General features: G+C 41.8%; 1 protein-coding gene across 1 annotated transcript; it reads left to right on the top strand.

The window, feature by feature from the left end:
- The first annotated feature begins 11,073 nt into the window (after positions 1-11,073).
- On the top strand, positions 11,074-20,785 carry CCT8 (chaperonin containing TCP1 subunit 8). Its single transcript, XM_080918836.1, has 15 exons — positions 11,074-11,213; positions 12,564-12,654; positions 13,211-13,290; positions 14,223-14,372; positions 14,809-14,989; positions 15,099-15,160; positions 16,526-16,663; positions 17,927-18,105; positions 19,029-19,095; positions 19,167-19,254; positions 19,336-19,451; positions 19,762-19,833; positions 19,917-20,081; positions 20,347-20,466; positions 20,577-20,785. Exons 1-15 carry the CDS (start codon positions 11,154-11,156, stop codon positions 20,652-20,654), a joined length of 1,647 nt encoding a protein of 548 aa, XP_080774962.1. The 5' UTR covers positions 11,074-11,153; the 3' UTR covers positions 20,655-20,785.
- The last annotated feature ends 234 nt before the right edge of the window (positions 20,786-21,019 follow it).

The raw sequence follows: 21,019 nt of genomic DNA on the forward strand, positions 1-21,019 counted from the left end.
CAAAGTCACGATGAGACCAATGACCTCACACAAACCTTCTCGCATCCGTTCTTTTCTGCTCTGGGAAGAACCTGAAACCTCTTGCTTCCTCTTTGGACAGGATAGTTAATGGTCCTTAAAAACTAGGGTTTAAATCTGGAAACATGTCTAATCAAGGGGAAGGGCACAAACGTTGGCGTCCACAACGTGAGCGCCAATCCTGGATGTTAATGGGAGAAACCACTCAACCTCTCCCCTTCTCAGACAGAAACTTAGGTTTCTCCATGGAATACAGAAAGGTATGATTAGAAAATTACTAAACTGGCTTTCCTGCCAGTTAGAATAACCATCAGTTGGGAGACAATAAAGCTACGGACCTTGGAATTTAGATAGGTCCATATCCAGCTTGAAATGTCAGCTCTGCGATCTTCTGAGTTGTGTTGGTCCGACACCTCTAGGCCTCCTCGGTTTGTTCCCTCGCCTTCAAAACAGAGGAGATAATAAAACTACCCAAAAGGACATTGTAAACGACAAGTGGAATCTTATGTGTGAACAGTTCATTAGACACACGTTCTAACACACAGGAAAGAGCAGACAGACGCCAGGTTTTCCGCACTTGCGAATGAATGCTCAGGAGAGTAAAAGGGACAGCTGACGCTGGGGAAGAGGGAATTTGAGCCACTGAAAAACTGCCTAAGAAATGGCACTTCCGTCCTAGGAAAACGATTGCAGATGTTAGTGACCGTCGAGGAATAAACTCGGGTCATTTCTTAAGTTCCTACACTGTTTAAACTGATAGATAATTCGAAATGAGGGTTCCTGGATGCCTAGCTTTTTTTTCTCTCCTCCTCCTCCTCCTTCCTCCTCCTTTCTCCTTCCTCCTCCTCCTCCTTCTCTGTCCTCTTCCTCCTCTTCTGTAGTGCACTGCTTCTGCTAGCCTTCTTAGGAATGTTGCGATTTAATGAAAGAAGAAACATAAGACAGATGCAGTGTCTGCTACAGTAGGTTCTCTTCCTATGTGGCTATTGAGTGATCAACTGCAGCCATTATACTTTGGAAAACGCTGTAAATGTAACTTATCCACCAAAAATAATATTCATAATATTTTTATATTGCGTGTATGTGGAAATGTTAAAAGATAAATTAGGAAAAAATATATATACATATAATTAATGTAACACCTCTTTTTGCTGTTTAACATGACTATGAAGTTGTTTTAAATTATGTATACATCTTACATCATATTTACATTGGATAATACCCACACAGAAAGAGGGGACAAACACAAACTTTTTTTTTATGGTGAAAACACACACATGCATGCAGAGGCAATGGGGGAGAAGAGAGCAAGAGAGAGACAGAAAAAGATCAAGACAGCCAAGCTTGGTGAGCCACACCTCAGTCCAAGCATTCAGGAGGTACGGGGAAGCAGATTGCTATGCATTCAAGACCAGCCTGCTCTACATAGCAGGTCAGCCAGGGTGACGCCGTAAAACCCCATCTCAAGAATAAAAATAAATGAATAGGAAAAACAAGGTAAAAAATTTAGTCCCAGGGAGGCAGTGATCAGAAAAGCATGAGCCCATGAATGAGGTCAGTTTCACTCTGTTTGGGATTTCACACTGGAGTGTGTGTCGGAGAACATGTGTTGGAGTGTGTGTGTGTGCCGGCTCCACCCCAACCACTCATTCTTTCAACTCTGCCCATGTCCTTCCCTTTTCTGCCCAAATTCATAACCCCTTCTCTTGTCCCAAGAGAAGACTGATTCTCCCTCACTGAGTACCGTTAGACGCCTGTAACTCTTTCAGCTAAGGGTGAGATGGAACCTTCCGGGATGTCCCTCATGCACCCTGCATGTTGTCATTGTGCAGGTCTTATTTAGGAGAGCATATCGCTAAGATTTCATGGGTGTGGCTTCCCTGCACGACTTGATAGTAGGCCTCCTGGTCCTCTGGCTCGTACAACCCACCTCTTCTGCAGTGTTCCTTGAGCCTAAGGTTTGGGATTACAGCATATTGTGCTGTGTGGTGCTGTGTGGTGCTGTGTGGTGCTGTGTGGTACTGTGTGGTGCTGTGTGGTGCTGTGTGGTATTGTACTGTGGTGGACTGTGATGGACTGTACTGTTCTTTGCTGTGCTGACTGTACTGTCTTGCTGATTTTTCATTTGGCGTCGGGGATCACAAAGTCATTTATTCTCAGCACTTTGACCAGTTGTGGGGTTCTGTGATGGACATGAGTCTTCAGAGAAAATCATCAAAATTGATTTTTTTTCTATCACTGAAAAAGCTAAAAGAGACTGTCTTTCCTTCTCTACTTTTTACAAATTCCATTCTCCAACATTTTGTAAAGAAAAGAAAGAGCAGTTGAAGCCCTACACGTATAAAACATCCTTTTCTTTTGTGCAGGCTTGAGAAGGTATTAAAAATAAGGACAGTGCGCCCTCTGCAGGCTTCTTAGTATATTTTAGAAGAAAAATAGGAATGTGGGCAGGATGTAAATAATGCTCTATGTAGTGCTTTTTCCACTGACTTGTTAATTATGTAAATTAACAAGTCGTGTCGAGCCTTTCCTTCTTGGTCCCTTTCCTTCATTCTCCACAGGAAGACATGAAAGAGATAGCTCCTGTTCACTGTTACTTAAGCTCACGTTTAGACGTCAGGTATCTAACCATTAAACTGTGTGCCTGCTTGAGGTTCACTTCTGCTGGTGAAACAATCATGGTGTCTGCGTTGGTGAGAGACATCAAATGTGTGTTACCGGACCATGATGGAAATGTGTTTGCAGCTCTGCTCCCTCCGTGAGTTCATAGACCATTCCAAAGTTCACATACTGCTGTTTCTCTCTGATATACAGTCCTTCAATCAACCCTCTATAGGGCTAGGGATGTGCCTCAGTCGGTTGAATACCTGCTGGCATGCATGAAGCCACGGATTCAGTCCTCAGCACCACATGAAACCAGGTGTGGTTGTATGTCTGTTTAATGCCAGTATTTGTGAGGTCGGAGAACCAGGGCTTCAAGGTCATCCTCTGATACACAGGTTGTGTGTGAGGGAAGCCTAGTCTTTATGAGATCTTATCTCAAAAGTTTAAAAGAAAAAACTAAGCCTTGGCTAGAGAGATGGCTCAGTGGTTAAGAGCACTGACTTTTCTTCCAGAGGCCCTGAGTTCAATTCCCAGCAAACTACATGGTGGCTCACAACTATCTAGTATGTCTGAAGACAGCTACAGTGTACTCACATACATAAAATAAATAATTCTTTTTTTAAAAAAACAGCCCAAACTTTAAATGCCAGCTCACTTGGCAGAGTACTTGCCTCGCATGATCAAAGCAGAGTTCCAGCCTCAACACCACATAAGCAAGTTCTGTAATTTGAGCACTCAAAGGGTTAGAAGCACAGGTATTCGAAGTTCAAAGTCATCTTCAGCTACTTTGCAAGTGCAAGGCCGGTCTAAGCGATCTATGACCAAAAAATAAAATAAAACACACCTACCCTCCACCTTGGCAGGAAGTGCTGGGGCACATGCCTGTAATCTAAGCATTTGGTTGGCTGAGTAACAAGCACTTAGTTTGAGGCCAGCCTTGGCTACCCAGTGAGATTGCGTGCGTGGGTGCATGCGTGTGTGTGTGTGTGTGTGTGTGTGTGTGTGTGTGCTCGTGCGTGTGAAAGAGACAGAAGGACAAAGAGAGACAGAGAGACAAAGAGACAGGAAGACAGAGCGACAGAGATAAACAAGCAGACAGAGCTAGACAGAGAAAAACTTTTAGAGAAGGAACGTCTGCCAGCTTTACAACTGCCCTCCACACCTGCGACTTTCCCATCCAAAGCCTTTCTAAGTTGCATGTGGAGAAAAAAAAAAAATGGGCAGCTTTTCTCGTCATCATTCCCTAACAGTGCGTACGATGACTATTCACGGGGTGTTCTCATTACATCGGAGACCACCGAACGTGCAGACGAAGTGGGTTTTGTGAGTTACAGAACTCGACCGTCTTCTATGCAGAACTGAGCATCCATGAACTGGTCTTTGCAGGGATCCCGGAGCCCATGCCTGCAGAAGCTAAGGTGTCAGGTCTTAGAGTCAAAATAAAACCAGTTACTATGAGAGATAGATGACGTTTTTTAGACAAGAGTTTCCAAAGAACTTCTCGGTGGTGAGGTGAGGTTTGACTCCTGGATAACAAGGAAGAATCATCAACCGTCAGGACTGAGGGGGACACTCGGGACAGAGGGAAGCCAGTAGAGAGCCCTGTGGAGGGAACAACGAGTTCACGAGTGGCACATTTCAAGAAATGAAGTAGGCAGCACAGCTGTGGTGGGGAGAGCGGAGAGCACGGAGCACAAGAAGGTGGGTACACAGTGCGCTGTACACAGTGAAGTAGGCACACGTGACGAGGGATTGGGTCCTACCACCCTCGTACGGAGTGAAAGCAGGTACACGTCACGCTGGGCCCTACAAACCCTCGCATGGAGGTTTGGTTTCACTTTAAGTAAAATGGGGATGCATTGAAGGCTTTTGTCAATGGGGTTTTGCTCATCAAATAAAATAACTTGCACAAAGCCCTCAGCAGAACATGTGCAGGAGCGCGTGGCTTACAGCGATGTTGCCACACAGTAAAACCGGACCTGTGATGCCACGAAGTCCAAAAACATTCATTTGCATACAAAATCCAGGTTCCGGTTACTCCAGGGTTGGCAGAGTGAGAATGGAGACTGGGGAGCAGATAGGCATCGACTGCTCCTCACCGTGTGGTCAAATGACGTGCAGATAGATGCCTTACCGCGCGTCTTTCCAAAGCTCCATTCTCACCATCACCGTTCCCATCAGGGAGACTGACGGCCAGCTCTGTCCATTTCGGTGACACAGCAGTTTTGCTCCCGGCAAAATGACTCTGAAGGACTAGTCCTAAATGTTACAATCATCAAGAAAAGACATCTCGCTGGGCGTGGAGGCTCATGCCTTTAATTCCAGCCCTTTCCAAGGCAGGTAGATCTGTGTGAGTTCAAAGCCAACCTGCTCTCTGGAGTTCCGGCCCAGCTAAGTCTATAGAATGAACCTCAATAGGCTAAGGAGGTGGTTGCAGCAGGCTCCCTATCTGTCTGTTACTACAGTGGCGGACGCGCCTTCCCTCCGGACATCAATGCAAGCCTGAAGAAAACGCATGGCGTCCTTTTAATCCGTGGAGTATCGGTTATCCTGAAATACAACTTTGGGGAACTGACATCAAGATAGTCTTGATGAGCTCATACGGTCTCGATAGACCACCCCCCCCCAATGAGCTCATACGGTCTCGACAGACCACCCCCCAGCTTGACCTTCAGGTTCTACTTCCGTTTGCGAAAGCTATAAATTCAGCATTGGCTCAGAGTCAGGAACACAGTCAGTTTCAGAAAGGGGCTCGCTGAATACAGATTCTGCGATTTTGTATTGAACGATGTTGAATGTAGAGAGGTGACAGAACTTATTAAAGTGGATAAAGCAACAATTGTAGCCTGTGATGTAAAAACACCGGCTCCAATACTATGGGATGAGTAGAGAAATGAGGCTTTTTTATGCCACCTTCTGTTATTTTCATCGCTGTTTGAAGAGAAACATAGAAGAGACTTAAAAAATTTATTCTCACAGAATGACATTGTGCTATACATACTACCCAAGGGTCCCACAGAGAGAGAAGCATGTGACTCTGTTCTCTTAGTACACAGCATAAAGAAATGTAACTCTTTTTTAATGATAGATCAAAAGTGGTTGCCTTCATAAGAATATTATTCAATAAACTCATGTTGAAACTTTTTTAAAAAAGGAAAAAGAAAAAAGACATTGTATCATAGATTAATAGTTGAAAGTTGGGGCTGGAAAGAAATGGCTCAGTGGTTAAGAGCACTGCCTGCTGGTCCAGAGGTCCTGAGTTCAATTCCAAGAAACCACATGGTGGCTCACAACCATCTGTAATGGGATCTGATGCCCTCTTCTGGTGCAGCTACAGTGCACTCACATAAAATAAATAAATCTTTTTAAAAAACAGTTAAAAGTGCTTGTCCAGAGAACTCAGTTGTGGTCCTAGCATCCTCATGGGGCAATTCATAACCACCTCTAACTCCAGCTCCAGGGGATCTGACACTCCCTTCTGGCCTGTCGGGGCACCCAAGTGCACATGTACACATAAACATCAGTAAATATTCTTTAAAGAAGAAAGAAGTGACACCATCATTTCCCAAGAGCATCGTCGTTTAGTAGACTGTCTGCTTCAAAAGTTCAGTGAGGATGCCTCCACCTGTTAGTCAGACCTGGTAGCAGTACTCACTGGCTGAAGACATGGAGATGTCCATTTCAAGCTGGGACTTGTGTGGGTGTGCTCAGGGTGTTTTGTTTTGTTTTGGCATCTCTTTACCAACCATGCCTTCTCTCTGTAAGAACACCATATAAAGCTGCCCTTCCCCCGTGGATCATCTTCTTTACTAAATCATGGTTTATTTTTTTCCTCAGGATATCACATGCTATTTTTGAGTCAGTTTCCAAAAGGTCTTAAGTGACTTGGCTCAAAGTTGGTTTTATATTAAAGGAAGGAACGGGTGTCCCAGAATCTCAATCAGCACCTTAGCAAATAGGCTTTGGCCTCCCTCAATCACCCAGAGGTGGCCAGCAGCTTTTAGATGGGTAACAGCAAAGATTCATGTCTTCACAATGATCTTCCTCATTTTTCCCATTCTTACCACAAACAAGATGACAGTTGGCAGCCGCAGCCGTGGGAAGGAGCTTGAAGAGGGTCGGTGAGCGTGCCCAGCTACCTCATCCTATAGAACTTCTACAGGTGCCATTAAACAAACCGCCTGCTTGCTCTGAGGGTAGGCAGTACTTTAGCTACCAAGCTGTCTTTCAGGGGTGTAGGGGAGATCTTCATCCAAGTCACAGAAACATTGCTTCCAGTCCTTAACAGCTATTGGTCTCCTGCTAATGCTAAATACGCCAGTACCTCATTCATACAGATTATATAGAGGAATGGGGGAAGAACACCCTCTCAAGACTCAAACGATGTTTCTTTCACGAGTCCATACCATATTTTATAGGATTTCCATGTAATTTACAGATGATGGCTGATTAAGGAAGGTAGAGTGCTGGTTTTATTGTGTTTATTCATAGACAGCAATCCCTCCTAGTGAATTTAATGCAGCGGCTTCATTAACTGGCCTCAGTTAAGTCTCTCTAGCTTTGGGGTCTTCTGTAGGCATGACAGGTCCTTGTCTATCACTTTCCTGCCACTATCTTACCACGACCCACACATCTGACTGTTCTTAGCATGCACACTCATGTCTGTTCCTTTTCATTCTGTGTGATGAAGAAGACTACAAGGCTTGTGGAAATTGTCAGTATTTTACAACAGCTCCTGGTCCAAAAGACTTCAGTGGAGGGCCACTAATGTGTCAGGTATCGCAGATGAGAAGGGCTTCGTGGGCTTAGAAAAAGATGTTTTCTTTGTTCGCTGTTCTCTTTGCTGTTGGGATTCTTGACAAAGTTGAACACCGTGTTGAGCTAAGTGGTTGTCCTTGGATCTTCTAAATGTCTTTCCTTGTACCTTTTCTTTCTCAGTCACCATTCCTTTCAGAAGGTTCCTTTCTCCTCACAGAGCTCACTCCTAACCACTAGACTTTGTTTTCCGATGTAACCACTCTATAACAGCATTACAGAGGTGACCATCTTTTGGAAGATCATTTTGGCAGCCATTCCCCTCTGTCCGCATAGAGACTGCTGTTCTTCCTTAACACCCTCCTCTGATACAGCTGGGCATGTAGTCAGGAGAGAGAGGCTCTATTAAGGAAAAGGAAATGGGCTGTCACATAGCAATGAGAAAGTGTAATTGCTCTACCAGACTGCTACATAAATAGACACATGGATCCTTTCTTAATTTTACTCCCTGGGGCTAATGACTGACCCCACTGAAAACCCTGGTGGTCATCATTGCAATTAAAAATAGCCACAACATTAAGAATAGGACAAGTGAGAATGACAATGGCTACTAAGCATTTGAACCACCAAGCATCCTTAGCCGTCCAATCACAGAAATAAACACTGTCTCATGGGCTAAGTACCCAAAAGCAACTATGGACCAGCCAGACATGGGACATATGCCTACAAGCCCAGCATCTGGGGGCTGAAGAAGGAGACTCACACACTGGAGGTGAGCAGAGGTTATATACTGTAACCTTGTCTCCCAAACCCAAGGGCCAGTTTGTAGCTCCGTGGGATAACACTTAGAGCTTACAAAGCCCCGGATTTCGGGTAGGGGGAGGACAGGGTTAGAGAAATGGGTCAGTGGTTAGTCTTAGCTAAGAGGACAAATCTCTGGATGCCATGTTCTGACTCCTCATTCAGCTACTGATTTATAATTTTGCCTTTGGATCAAGCCAGGCATCAAGGTCTTATTCTTTAGGGAATTCAATTTGACAAATTGTCCTTTAGAAATAATTTGTTTTTTAACGTACTCGGGCATTCTGCTGGCATGTCCACCTATGCACTACATGTGTGTAGTGCTCGTGGAGGCTAGAAGAGGACATGTGATCTCTGGGACTGGAGTTCTAGACAGCTGACAGTGGCCAAATGGGTGCTGAGAAGTGGAACTAGGTTCCCTGCAAGAGTAACAGGTACTCTTCACCGCTGAACTCTATGCCACAAGTTACCTTTTTTCTAGCATATCTTATAATGTGGAAACTTGAGAGATATACTAAAGGGCCTGGAGAGATTGCTTAGTCAAAAAAAGTTTGGGGGCCTGAGATTCATTGTACATATTCCAGGGCTGAGGATATAAAGACTGGTTTTGTGGTTGTCAACCATTTTTATTACATGGCACTTTTCTTATATGATCTATAGGGGAAAGTGTTTTAGTATCAGTTTCTTAAACATATCTGAGTACAATATAGCCGTCTTCAGACACACCAGAAAAGGGCGTCAGATCTCATTACAGATGGTTTATGAGCCACCATGTGGTTGCTGGGAATTGAACTCAGGACCTCTGGAAGAGCAGTCAGTGCAGTCAACCTTTGAGTCATCTCTCCAGCCCCAATTAGCCTGCTTTCTTATACAATACAAGACCACCAGCCCAGGGATCACACCATCCAGCATGGGCTAATGTCCCCCCTCCCTCCAGCTGTGATCGCTAGTTGAGAAAATGCCTTACAGCTGGATCTCACGAAGGCATTTTCTCAACTGAGGCTCCTTCCTTTCTGCTGACTCTAACTTGTGTCAAGTTGACACACAAAACCAGACAGTACACTCAGTTTATCCCAAATTACACAAAATTAACAAATTTTCATTTAAAAGGAATAGCTGTCAATTAAAATCAATTTCCTTGATGAATTAACATATAGTAGATTTAAATGAATTTGAATTCTTTCCATTTCCCATTTGTGTATGGTCAACTTTTTTTTTTTTTTATAAACTTTTAATGGACTTTTGTCAGTTGTCTTGAACTCAGGTTTAGTTTTTTCAGGATCTAGTTATCACATCTGCCAAGATTTAATTCCTCATAGTCACTTTTGACAAATTAGGTATAATTTAAATTCCTTTTCACTTTTATTTTGTGTCAGTTTTATCCATCAATGATGCTGTCTGAGACAATGAGTTTTACCTTTTTTTTTTTTAGCTAATCCCTGAGAAACTCTTAGACAGCTCTCATGTACTTTGCAGTCTTAGAATCCACATAGAGGTTTAAAATCAGAGCCCTTAGACGATTGTTTGCCACTGTGAATTGTAGTAATCAATTATTGTTAATATTAAAAATCAAACTACTAAACTTTGATATAAAATATAACAGTGAACATTAAAGGCTAACATAATATCATTGAAAATACCTTTGTTTTGAAGAGTGACATTCACAATTTTCCCCCCAAATATTTTACATGTGGCTTAGTGGAAGACAAAAGGCACAAGGGGCTCCTTGTGCTATTCACATTCACACCGTGAAATCCTGAACACCCCATAGGCCTTCAGAACTCCACACAGGAGAGAGGAGTCGCCTGTGTGTTAGTATGAAAACACTTCCACGGGCCCTGAAAGGGTGTCAGAGAGCCTCAGAGGTGTCTGAACCACTCTTTTGCATTGTCTTCCAATATAAATGGCTCACTTACCTTGTCGTGTTGGGTGACAAGAAAGTATTATTTTTTTGGTTTCCATATTTTAAATGCTTATTAGAAAAAAATTGCAATGGGTGGTACGGTTGCAATTATTAATCTGTTCCAATTTAAAGAAAACCTTACTTTCTGTATATCCAAAGACTCACCAGAACGTTTCATATTTTTCCGAAAGGGCAGGAGATGCTTCCATTCTTTTTTTTTTTTTTTTTTTTTTATTGTAAGGGTGTTTTACCTTCTTCGTGAAGTTGTTATTTACATTAACCTACGTTGGTTTGGAAAGATATAACAGTGGTATGTGGGAAAGATTCTAGGAGAGTAGAGGGGGTTATATATATATATATATAAAGTGGTTAAATATGAGCACTTTGCAATCTGCCAACCTAGAGTAGAAATCATCGCTTTTATTGGCTTGGTGACCTATGGCGTGTCACTTAAATTGTGAATGTCAATATTCTTTCCTACATTTGACCAGTAACAAAGATAACTACACTTAAGCAAACCACTTAGATCTGCCACAGACGTGCACTCCACACGTGACAATCCTCGTCACTATTTCAATTATCACTTTCGAGCCATCAGAGCTTCCTACAGTGTCCAATACACGCACAGAGGACACCCATTGGTCGTTTGCAAGGATGAGGGCAGGTGAGCCTTGAGAAAAGGCTAACTTGTCCCGGTGCTGAATCTACAGGATAAAGTGCAAATGAAGGCTAAAGAAGTGTGTCCGCCTTAGAAATGTCACATGCCAAACGTCCTAACCTGAGTTTACTAATTAACTTAGGTCAAGGGACAGGAATCAGGCGTGCGCGCTCTGGACTCAGCCTGATCGCTCGGTTTGATCGGAGATCGGCAGATTGGGTCTGTCTCCTCTGGAAGAAGCTCACTCTCGTTCTCGCGATACTTAAGACAACGCGCTGGGAGAAGGGGCGGGGCAACCGGAAATAGAGCACCGTGAGGCGGCGCAAAGGCCCGTTCCCAGCAGGCTGTGCGCGGCGCACCTTGCTTCCTCGGAGCCTAGGAGAGAGCGCGTGAGCGGTTGATTGCGGTCTAGCCATGGCGCTTCACGTCCCCAAGGCCCCGGGCTTTGCCCAGATGCTCAAAGATGGAGCAAAAGTAGGTGGCATAGAGAGATTGTGCGGTAGGAGGGCGGGCCTGCGCTTGTGGCGCCCGCGAAAGGGCTGCAGGCGTGCGACCGCGCCGCGATCCGGGATAGAGAAGGTTCTAGAAAGGGAGGTGTGCTCTGGATACCCGGTCGCTGAAACCTGTGGGCATTTCTGTTACTGCTCCAGCGGGGTTGGCCGGAGGGAACAGGACAAGGCTACGGGATTGCATCTCAGTTCTGCATGCTTATGTTTGGGATGGCGCTCTTGGGCCCCGCCCTTAACGGAGCTGGCGATGCAATTAATGATTTTGGATAGAATTGATAGCGGGTTGTTGTAGGACCCGGCCTTGTAGGGTGGAAGTGATAGGAGTCCGGCATAGTAACCCTTGGGCCTGCTCTTGGTTGCTTCCTTCCAATACAATCCTCGACCATCCAGGGACGTCTAATCCAACTGTTCTACTGAAAACCCACCTCTGGAAGTTGTATTTACTTTATCTTTCCTGAATTATGGAGACTGAGTCAAAGGATCTTACTATCTTTTCACTCAAACTGTCCGATTTCGTAGCCTACAGAATGACTGAAGCCCCAGCCCAGATAAAATAATGTTATCCCTTAGAACACGGTTCCAGGAGTGATTTTTTTTTTAATTAATTTGTTTGTTTTTGTCAACGTTCACACTGCTTATGGAGCGATTTGTCTCTAGATGCTCAAGCTACCAGATAATTTTGTTTTGTCTTCCATATTTCTACAACCTGTAGAAAGATAAGCGAATTGAATTCAAGAGGATCCTTAACAGTTTTTAGAGAGCTAGCTTCTCTCTGTAGTGATTACTTGGCATACTAAATGGATGTCAGGAATTAAGTAAATTCTAGAAATGATACTGTTTCCCTTTTGAGGGGTGGTCATGGTCTGTCTGTCTTTTTCCCCTTCGCTCAGATTGAGGAAATGATAGGTTTAAATGATTTCTCTCACAGGCTAGCACTTCAGCAAAGAGATGCTGTGTGAAAATCAGTACTGTGGGGACTATAATGAAGACAAATTTTAAGTCCCCTCCAAAAATTTTCGAGTTAAAAGCTAGTACTAATAGACTGAGATTGTAGTTTGACGGTAGATTACTTTCATGTGTTCAATCCCTGGGTAAAAGTGGAGGGAAGAATAGTTGTTAATTAGCTAGGTGGGTCTAAATGATCTGCCATTATGTTACAGATAGGAGAAATGACCGGGCACAGTGATAAGTTAGGGGAAACTGAGGCTGTTGAGACTCCCATCTAATGAATATATGTGAGCCTGGAAGCATAATCAACATAGGTATCTTTGATTGAAGATTCTTCATTCTCTTAAACAGACCTCTTCTTTTGCAGCATTTCTCAGGATTAGAAGAGGCTGTGTACAGAAATATCCAGGCCTGCAAGGAGCTTGCTCAGACTACTCGTACAGCATATGGACCGAATGGTAATGGCCAGATTCAGACTGGGAACAGTGGTATGACTGTTAGCAGCCTCATTTTGTCCTGCGTGTGCTAGTGCAAAGAGCAGGCCTTACACATCGCTGTATGGTTGGTGGCATTGATGTGTTTCTCACTTTTAATCAGAAATTCAGCTTTCTGGGAATAAAGATAATAAAAATGATCATAGGAGTTGAGCACCCTCACTGTTGGCATAGTTCTTTATTATGGGAAAGGCTGAGCTCTGAAACAGTAACATAGTGTAAGGAAACTCTTCCCTACCTTTACCTGCTGAATTAGAGACATACACAAGGACATTAAGGATAAAGCAAATGTGTTTTTAAGCATATTGTTTTTCTATGTGTGAATTCCTATTTATTGAACACTTTTTACATGGTAAGCATGTCTGTTTATTCAGGGAAAACCCATGGGGTTGTGATGTAGACCTAAAACAATATGTTTGGAAGGTTAAAAGTCAGTATGGCTTTATGCCCGTGTTTTCCTGGATTGTTTTGAGAAAGTATTTGAATAATGGATTTTTTTTTCTTTGCAACTATTTTTGAGGAATGAATAAAATGGTCATCAATCGCCTGGAGAAGTTGTTTGTGACTAACGACGCAGCGACTATTTTAAGAGAGCTGGAAGTAAGTTTTGTTTCAAAACCATCCAAAAAAAAAAAAACTCATGACTCTGACATAGGCAAAACTGTATTTCAGTTTAGATGAAGAAATGCCATTTCTTCCTCAAGTTTATTGTGAAGATTTATAAGTGACTTCTCTAGGTTTACCTACTCAACCCCGGTTACTTGTTTATGAATGGGTTGTGGAGCCTTTATTGCTCTGATGATCAGATTTATTATTCTGTAGATTGATTCTAATTGGAATTTGCCGGTGATACAAAAATAGCTGGTAAATATTGATGCTTTGTTTTACATAGCCATTTGGTGTTTTCTTTTTTCCTGAACTTTTGTTGTCCAAGAGGGTGTAGAATAGATACATGGGCCGGCTCTGTAGACCAGGCTGGCTTGGAACTCCAGAGATCCCCTCCTATCTGCCTCCTCAATGCTGAGATTAAAGGTGTGCACCAACAGGCCTGACAAAATATTTTTTAACTGTTAAAAAGTGTGGAGAAAATTGGCAAGACAATGTATCAGACATGAGATGGGGGGAGGCGTGAGAATAAGAGATGATTTTTTCTTTTAGGATGTATTTATATATATAAGTACACTGTAGCTGTCTTCAGACACACCAGAAGAGGGCAGCAGATCTCATTACAGATGGTTGTGAGCCACCATGTGGTTGCTGGGATTTGAACTCAGGACCTGTGGAAGAGCAGTCAGTACTCTTACCCACTAAGTTAGGTGTGAATGTGGTGCTTTTGTGGAGCTGTATATGATGGGTGCTTTGAGATGATTTCCTTTGTGCTGGTGAATTTGTGCTGATAAGCAAGCCATAGTTTAACAGACTTGAAACTGTAATGAACTGGTCAGGTGGCATTTACCTGCCATCAAGGAAATGAATGGCTTTATGTTGCTCCAAGTATAAGAATTTTTCACTTGATAACCCCTTTATATCAGGTGCAGCATCCTGCTGCCAAGATGATTGTGATGGCCTCTCATATGCAAGAACAAGAGGTTGGCGATGGCACAAACTTCGTTCTGGTGTTTGCTGGGGCTCTTTTGGAACTAGCTGAAGAACTTCTGAGGATTGGCCTGTCAGTATCAGAGGCAAGTATTCATCTTATACTTTAATTATATTTGATAGCTTGTGTATTTTTGCTTAAAGCTTAAAATTCAGGACTAGGTGGGTAACAGTACTCATGGGTAAGCATAAGGTCCTGTGTTCATATCCCTAGAACTCACGTAGTGCTTGGGTACACCTGTGATCCCACAGTGGGAGGAATGAAGACAGGAGCATCACTGGGACCTGCGGAAAGAGGTCTTCAAGTCTACTAGTAATAGCTAATGTTGAGTAGCTTACACTGCTGGGCATAAGCCATAGGTTTCACATAAGTGTGTCCTCCAAGGATTCCTATTGCTAAGGCTCTACCATGCCTTTCTACAAACACTTGCCATTTTACGTTGAAAATACCCTTATTTGTTGGATTACCACAGTTATATCAAATTGTATCTAATAAAACAATTATTTTTCTTCACGGTTTAGGTAATATCAGGGTATGAAATAGCTTGCAAAAAAGCTCATGAGATTCTTCCTGATTTGGTATGTTGTTCTGCAAAAAACCTTCGAGATATTGATGAAGTTTCATCTCTGCTTCGAACCTCCATAATGAGTAAGCAGTACGGCAGTGAGACATTTCTGGCCAAGCTTATTGCTCAGGCATGCGGTAAGTAATAGTAGGTACCCCCCTCCCCCAAAAAGTCTAAACTACATTATCTAATATCACTGAGATAACTTCCCTGAAGTCTAAAAAATACTTTTCATTTTCTTGACAGTGTCTATTTTTCCTGATTCTGGCAATTTCAATGTAGATAACATCAGAGTGTGTAAGATTCTGGTAAGTTTCAAAACATATACTACCATTTTCTAAATCGATCTTAGAAGGGGGTTACTGAGGATTTGACCTAGGGCTTGAGCATGCTGGGAAAGCATTCGACCATGGAAGTACACTCTCGTTTTCAAGATCAGTTATTTTGCCTATTCCCTGTTTCAAAATTGTTCTGCTCTTTTCTTAAGACTTACTTTATGTGCAAGTCTTTTGCCTGCACTTAATGTCTGTGTGCCATGTGCATGAAGTTTCATGGAGGCCAGGAGAGGGCAGGTGGGTCTTTGAGTTACCTTTTGGATGCTGGAATCAAATCTGGTTCCTCTGGAAGAGCATCCAGTACTGAGCCATCTGTGTGCCCATAAATTTTACCCTATGTTATAGATGTACTGCTTCTGTCTTAAAGCTGTTTTGTTGCTCTTTCATAATTAATTCTGCTACTGCTATGAATAATAATCTAAATATCTGATACTTAACTCCCAAAAGGATTGTGACTCTCGGGTTGAGAACTGCTGTTGCTCCCTGTTAAAAGTTTTCTTGTGAAGTCATCATTTCCCCCTGACACTTAGGGGCTAGAATAATGTGAAAGAATGGCACTAGAGAGATGGCTCACCTTTGAGATCATCTTTTTCTATTCTCTCTGTAGTATTAGCATTTCTACTTGGTATATTAGTGCCAAGTGCTTGGTGATGAGGCAAATAAATGAGTTGATTGCTCTCTTACCTACTTCTGCTTTTCCCACACGCTGAAGCACTTGCCATGATAGTGGCTAATCCTGTAGTGCTCCCAGCCACGAGAAGAATGGTGTTTACCTGCCATCTGCTCATAGCAGCCTGGTGTACAACTTCAGTTATAAACTATTCCAGTGACAGTTGGTGTGCTGCCAGTCTTACTATTTTGTGGGTTCTTTTCTAGCCCTTTACTATCCTACTATCACTAGATAGGAAAGGAGAGAAATCCTTGAATCTAATTTCTTTTTTGCCTGTAGAGACAGGTCTTTGATATTTTGTGGGTTTCCCAGCCCCCACTTTATCCCCATTACTAGATAGGAGATAAAGGATAGAATTCTTGGATGTGATTCTTTGAGCACAGCTACTAACAAACCACAACCAACTTCTAACTACCACTATTAGGTTTTTGTTTGTTTGTTTTGGCTCTAGCTTTTATACACTGGCTGAAAAGTTCCAAGAATTCAGAACATCACACAGTCACAGAAGTGATGTGCAGCTGGCAGAGCCATACCCCTGCTAGAGGCAAATCAGTCACTACCATGAAGCAGCCCCACACCCCATACCTGGGATGAAAACAAAGCATAGAATGTTTGTTACTTAACCCACATTTTTCCCATTTCTTACTAAGTTGGATTTGATTCCTTAGGGCTCTGGTGTTTATTCATCCTCAGTATTGCATGGCATGGTTTTTAAAAAGGAAACTGAAGGTGATGTGACATCTGTCAAAGATGCAAAAATAGCTGTGTACTCTTGTCCGTTTGATGGCATGATAACAGAGACAAAGGTATGTGATTTGAAACCGGCTTTTGGATTGCTTTTTCCATTAAGTTTATTTGGGGGTGGGGTTTGCTTTTAAGAAACTGAAGATTATAGAATTGTGTTTTTAAACCATGAATAAAAACTTTGAGGTGGCAATATTTTTATTCTTAATTATAGCTCTTTGTTAATACTCCAAACATGTTGCACGCTCAGGAAACCAGTTTTACTGAATGTTGACATTCTCTTATTCCCTTAAGAATGCTAATCAATTAGAACACGATAAACTGGTCTTTAAAACTACGATGTTTTACATTCATTGGTAGCTAGATTCATGGCAAATAACCTTGGCAGAATCAAGTTGTTAGTTTTACAGAATTGAGAGAGGAGAATGGCTGTGTAGTCCATGCTTCAGGGAAATGAGATGAGACGTTGTTTGGGTGACACTCACTGGTATTTGAAAAAAAAGATACATGTGCCTGACATTTCTAAAGAAAATATATCCCTGTCACATTGCAAAAGCATTTGCTTTGAGACGCGGGAGTGTAGGAACAAACTGAGGGTCTTAACTTTATATGTTTTATAATTTTATATATGAGGATCTTTCAAAAATACATGTATTTTGCTTCATAATAAAATACTTTCATGTTTTCTCTCAGATCTTTTAAATTATTGGGTAAAACATCTTACAACTTTGAACACCAAAATTGTGAAAGGGTTTTTTTTTGGTTTGGTTTGGTTTGGTTTTGGATATTCTCTGTATTCACAATGTTATACCCACTCCCCCTCAACTTGCTTCTATGAAGTTGCTTACTCTCCCAACCACCCTCTCCACCTCAGTTCCTTGACTGTTGATGGTGGTAATCTTCCCCTGAGGGTGCAAACTGTTCAGCTCTTTCAGTACTTTCTCTAGCTCTTTCATTGTGGTCCCCGTATTCAGTTTGATGGTTAGCTGCAAGCATCCTCATCTATGACTCTGGGAGAGCCTTTGAGGAGACATCCATGTCTGGTTCCTGCCAGTAAACACTTCTGGCATCAGCAGTAGTGCTTGGGTTTGGTGGCTGCATATGGGGTGGTTCTCCAGGTGAGGCAGTCTCTGTAGATCTCTTCTTCAGTCCCTGCTCCTCTATTTGACCTTGTATTTTCTCCTAAGAAGGACTGAGGCGTCCACATTATGGTCTTCCTTCTTTTTGAGCTTCATAAGTTTTGTGGATGGTTTCTTGGGTATTCCGAGCTTTTTGGGGGGTGAGTGTGAAAGGTTTTAAAGGGAGAGATTTTGCTTGTTTTTCAGGGAACAGTGCTGATTAAGACTGCTGAAGAGCTGATGAACTTCAGTAAGGGAGAAGAAAATCTTATGGATGCACAAGTGAAAGCCATTGCAGCCACTGGTGCAAATGTCATAGTAACAGGTGGCAAAGTGGCAGACATGGCGCTTCATTATGCTAACAAGTACAATATCATGTTGGTGAGGTAAGAGCTACATTCTATAAACAGTACTATAAATAGTTCATAGTGCTAAATATATTTAATAAGCTGAGGACAATGGATAAAGGGAAAATGAAGGTCTTAAATAGCAAAAGGCTTTATATGTAGGAGGGATAAATAAACCTTACATTTCAGCTGTGGGGGTCCAAGGAGCTGTTACTTGACCAAGGCAGAAAACAATTCTGGGCAAAAAGAACAGCTTAAGGGTTAAGATGTGGACTTAATTGCTTATCAGCTAGAGTGTGAATCAAAAAAAAAAAAAAAAAGCCTTTTCATTGATGAAAACGTTTGGGGCACGTTTCACTATCCAGCAGCAAATCGGATAGACACAGTGATATCTCTGTTCTTCCTTACAGATTGTGCAGTTGCACAAATTTTCCTATCTATCAGACTACACCTTACTTGTCTGAGACAGATTCTTGCTATGTAGCCCTGGCTGGCCTGCACTCACTATGCATATTCCGTTCTACCTGTGTCTCCTCCCAAGTGCTGTGCACTGGTCTGTTTTGTATCTGGGTGCCATACACTTTCAGCTAGTTTCTTACATTCATAGAGGTAGTAATCAGCTTCTTGGCTTCCTAATTCAGTGCAGTAAAGATATGTTTGGTTTGAATAGGGTGAAAGCAGTAATTCTTACTGGTACTGTTTTTGAGACAGCCTTGGCTGGCCATGTAGTCTTTCCTGGCCTTGAAATCAAAACCTGCTGGTCTGTGGCAGCGTTGTCCAGTTTATTTTTATTTTGCTATTTTATGACTAAATCAATTTTTTATATAAATTGAACAACTTTATTTTTAAAAAAAAAGATAAATGTACAGATTTTAAGCATTTTTGCATAAAAGTATATGAATACATTTTTGTCAGTACTTGATTTTTTTAAAGGTTTGATAGTGTGCTTTTTTTTTTTGAAGACTGAACTCAAAGTGGGATCTCAGACGACTCTGTAAAACAGTTGGTGCCACGGCGCTTCCAAAATTGGTATGTATTTTGGAAAAAAAACGATGGGTGAACGCATTTGAATTTTTACTACAAGGATCATTTTCTTGTAGACTCCTCCCGTCCAAGAAGAAATGGGACATTGTGACAGTGTTTACCTCTCAGAAGTTGGAGATACACAGGTGGTTGTTTTTAAGCATGGTATGTAGAAATGGTAAGGTATGTTTTATACAGTCAAGGATTTGTTTTCTCTCATTTAAACCACAAATTATTTATTGGCAGAAAAAGAAGATGGTGCCATTTCTACTATAGTCCTCCGAGGCTCTACAGACAATCTGATGGATGACATAGAAAGGGCTGTTGATGATGGAGTGAATACTTTCAAAGTTCTCACGAGGGTCAGTGTTTCCAGTTTCAGAAATTTGTCATTTCTTGAAGGCAGTTGGTAGACTCAAACATGATAGGTGGTTTAACCTGCCAGTTGCTAATGAGTGTTACCTTCAAAACCTAAACAGTAACTCTGGACTGTCCACCATTGCTGAAGCACTGTCAGTGCTAAATTAGTGGGTTCTAGTCTCCATGTTTGGAAGTTTGATGTACCCACTTCATTTCACCAAGTGTATACTTAAAGTTTGCATGATGGTGCCTCCTGAAAAACTATAGTCTGAAGAAATACTCCAATGGCTCTTCCATTTTGTTTTTAAATAGGATAAGCGTCTTGTACCTGGAGGTGGAGCTACAGAAATCGAATTGGCCAAACAAATCACATCATATGGAGAAGTATTAAGTTTTTCTATATAAAATGCCTTTCTGACCATTTCTTTAAGAAAATAAAAAGTATTGACAAACACATTTTGTTTTAGACATGTCCTGGACTTGAGCAGTATGCTATTAAGAAGTTTGCTGAAGCATTTGAAGCTATTCCACGGGCACTGGCAGAAAATTCTGGTGTAAAGGCCAATGAAGTTATCTCTAAGCTTTATTCAGTACACCAAGAAGGAAACAAAAATGTGGGGCTGGATATTGAGGTATTTGTTAAAATTTGACTTTTTTTGTGACTATACACTTCTTACACAGAAATGTAATGTGTGTAAAGGGGGAATTAGTGCAAAATAGAGGCTTGGTTTTCTTATAATTCCCATAATTGATACAGGAAGTTTTAGTTTTATTGACAGCTTTGGAGATGGGGCATAAAAGTACTACTTAGGTTATCATTATCATTTAGGAGCCTTAAGTTTTCCATGTAGAGTCTAAGATTTCATATGTAAAAAACTAACTTGCTTATTTTGACAGGCTGAAGTTCCTGCTGTAAAGGATATGTTAGAAGCCAGTATTTTAGATACTTACTTGGGAAAATACTGGGCTATTAAACTGGCCACTAATGCTGCAGTCACTGTACTTAGAGTGGATCAGGTGAGTGAAAATGAAAAGTGGTGGCTCAATTTGACAGTTTTCAAATAGCATAGACTTGGGAGTTGGGGCTTGGAACCTCCTTGCACTTAACATGGTTTTTTGTTATTTAGATCATTATGGCAAAACCAGCTGGTGGGCCCAAACCTCCAAGTGGGAAGAAAGATTGGGATGACGATCAAAATGACTGAGGAACTGTCATGGGTGAAGAGTTGTGTTTGTAGAAGTAGAACTTGCCTAATGCTTTAATGTCTTCTTATTTTTCTTAAAGTATTTGTGTTTGTACTCTGCTGGGTGGTACAATAAACGTGTTACATCTGGCCATCTTGTTGCTTCATTGCTGCTTGTGTCACACAGTTGTGTTTTTAGCAAAAGAAGCTAAAAAATTCTGTTGTTTCACCCCAATCCATGCTCACCATTAAGAGCACTAACATCCCATGGTATGCTGACAAAGCTTGACTGGCTGATTTTTTTTTTTTTAAATTTGCAACATAGTGTCTACCCAGGTTAGCTGAGCCAGAGCAACAATTACTTAATCCCAGAACTAAAATAGTGA

This window comes from Micromys minutus (assembly GCF_963924665.1).
Source record: "Micromys minutus genome assembly, chromosome: 7".
Classification (NCBI taxonomy): Eukaryota; Metazoa; Chordata; class Mammalia; order Rodentia; family Muridae; genus Micromys; species Micromys minutus.

What these genes read in the sequence shown, in the direction of transcription:
- CCT8 (XM_080918836.1), top strand. Translation starts at nt 11,154, where the DNA reads ATGGCGCTTCACGTCCCCAAGGCCCCGGGCTTTGCCCAGATGCTCAAA. An exon ending in TCAGAGTGTGTAAGATTCTG is followed by an intron (nt 15,161 to 16,525) that starts GTAAGTTTCAAA and finishes TTGATTCCTTAG; the next exon opens with GGCTCTGGTGTTTATTCATC. An exon ending in GCATGATAACAGAGACAAAG is followed by an intron (nt 16,664 to 17,926) that starts GTATGTGATTTG and finishes CTTGTTTTTCAG; the next exon opens with GGAACAGTGCTGATTAAGAC.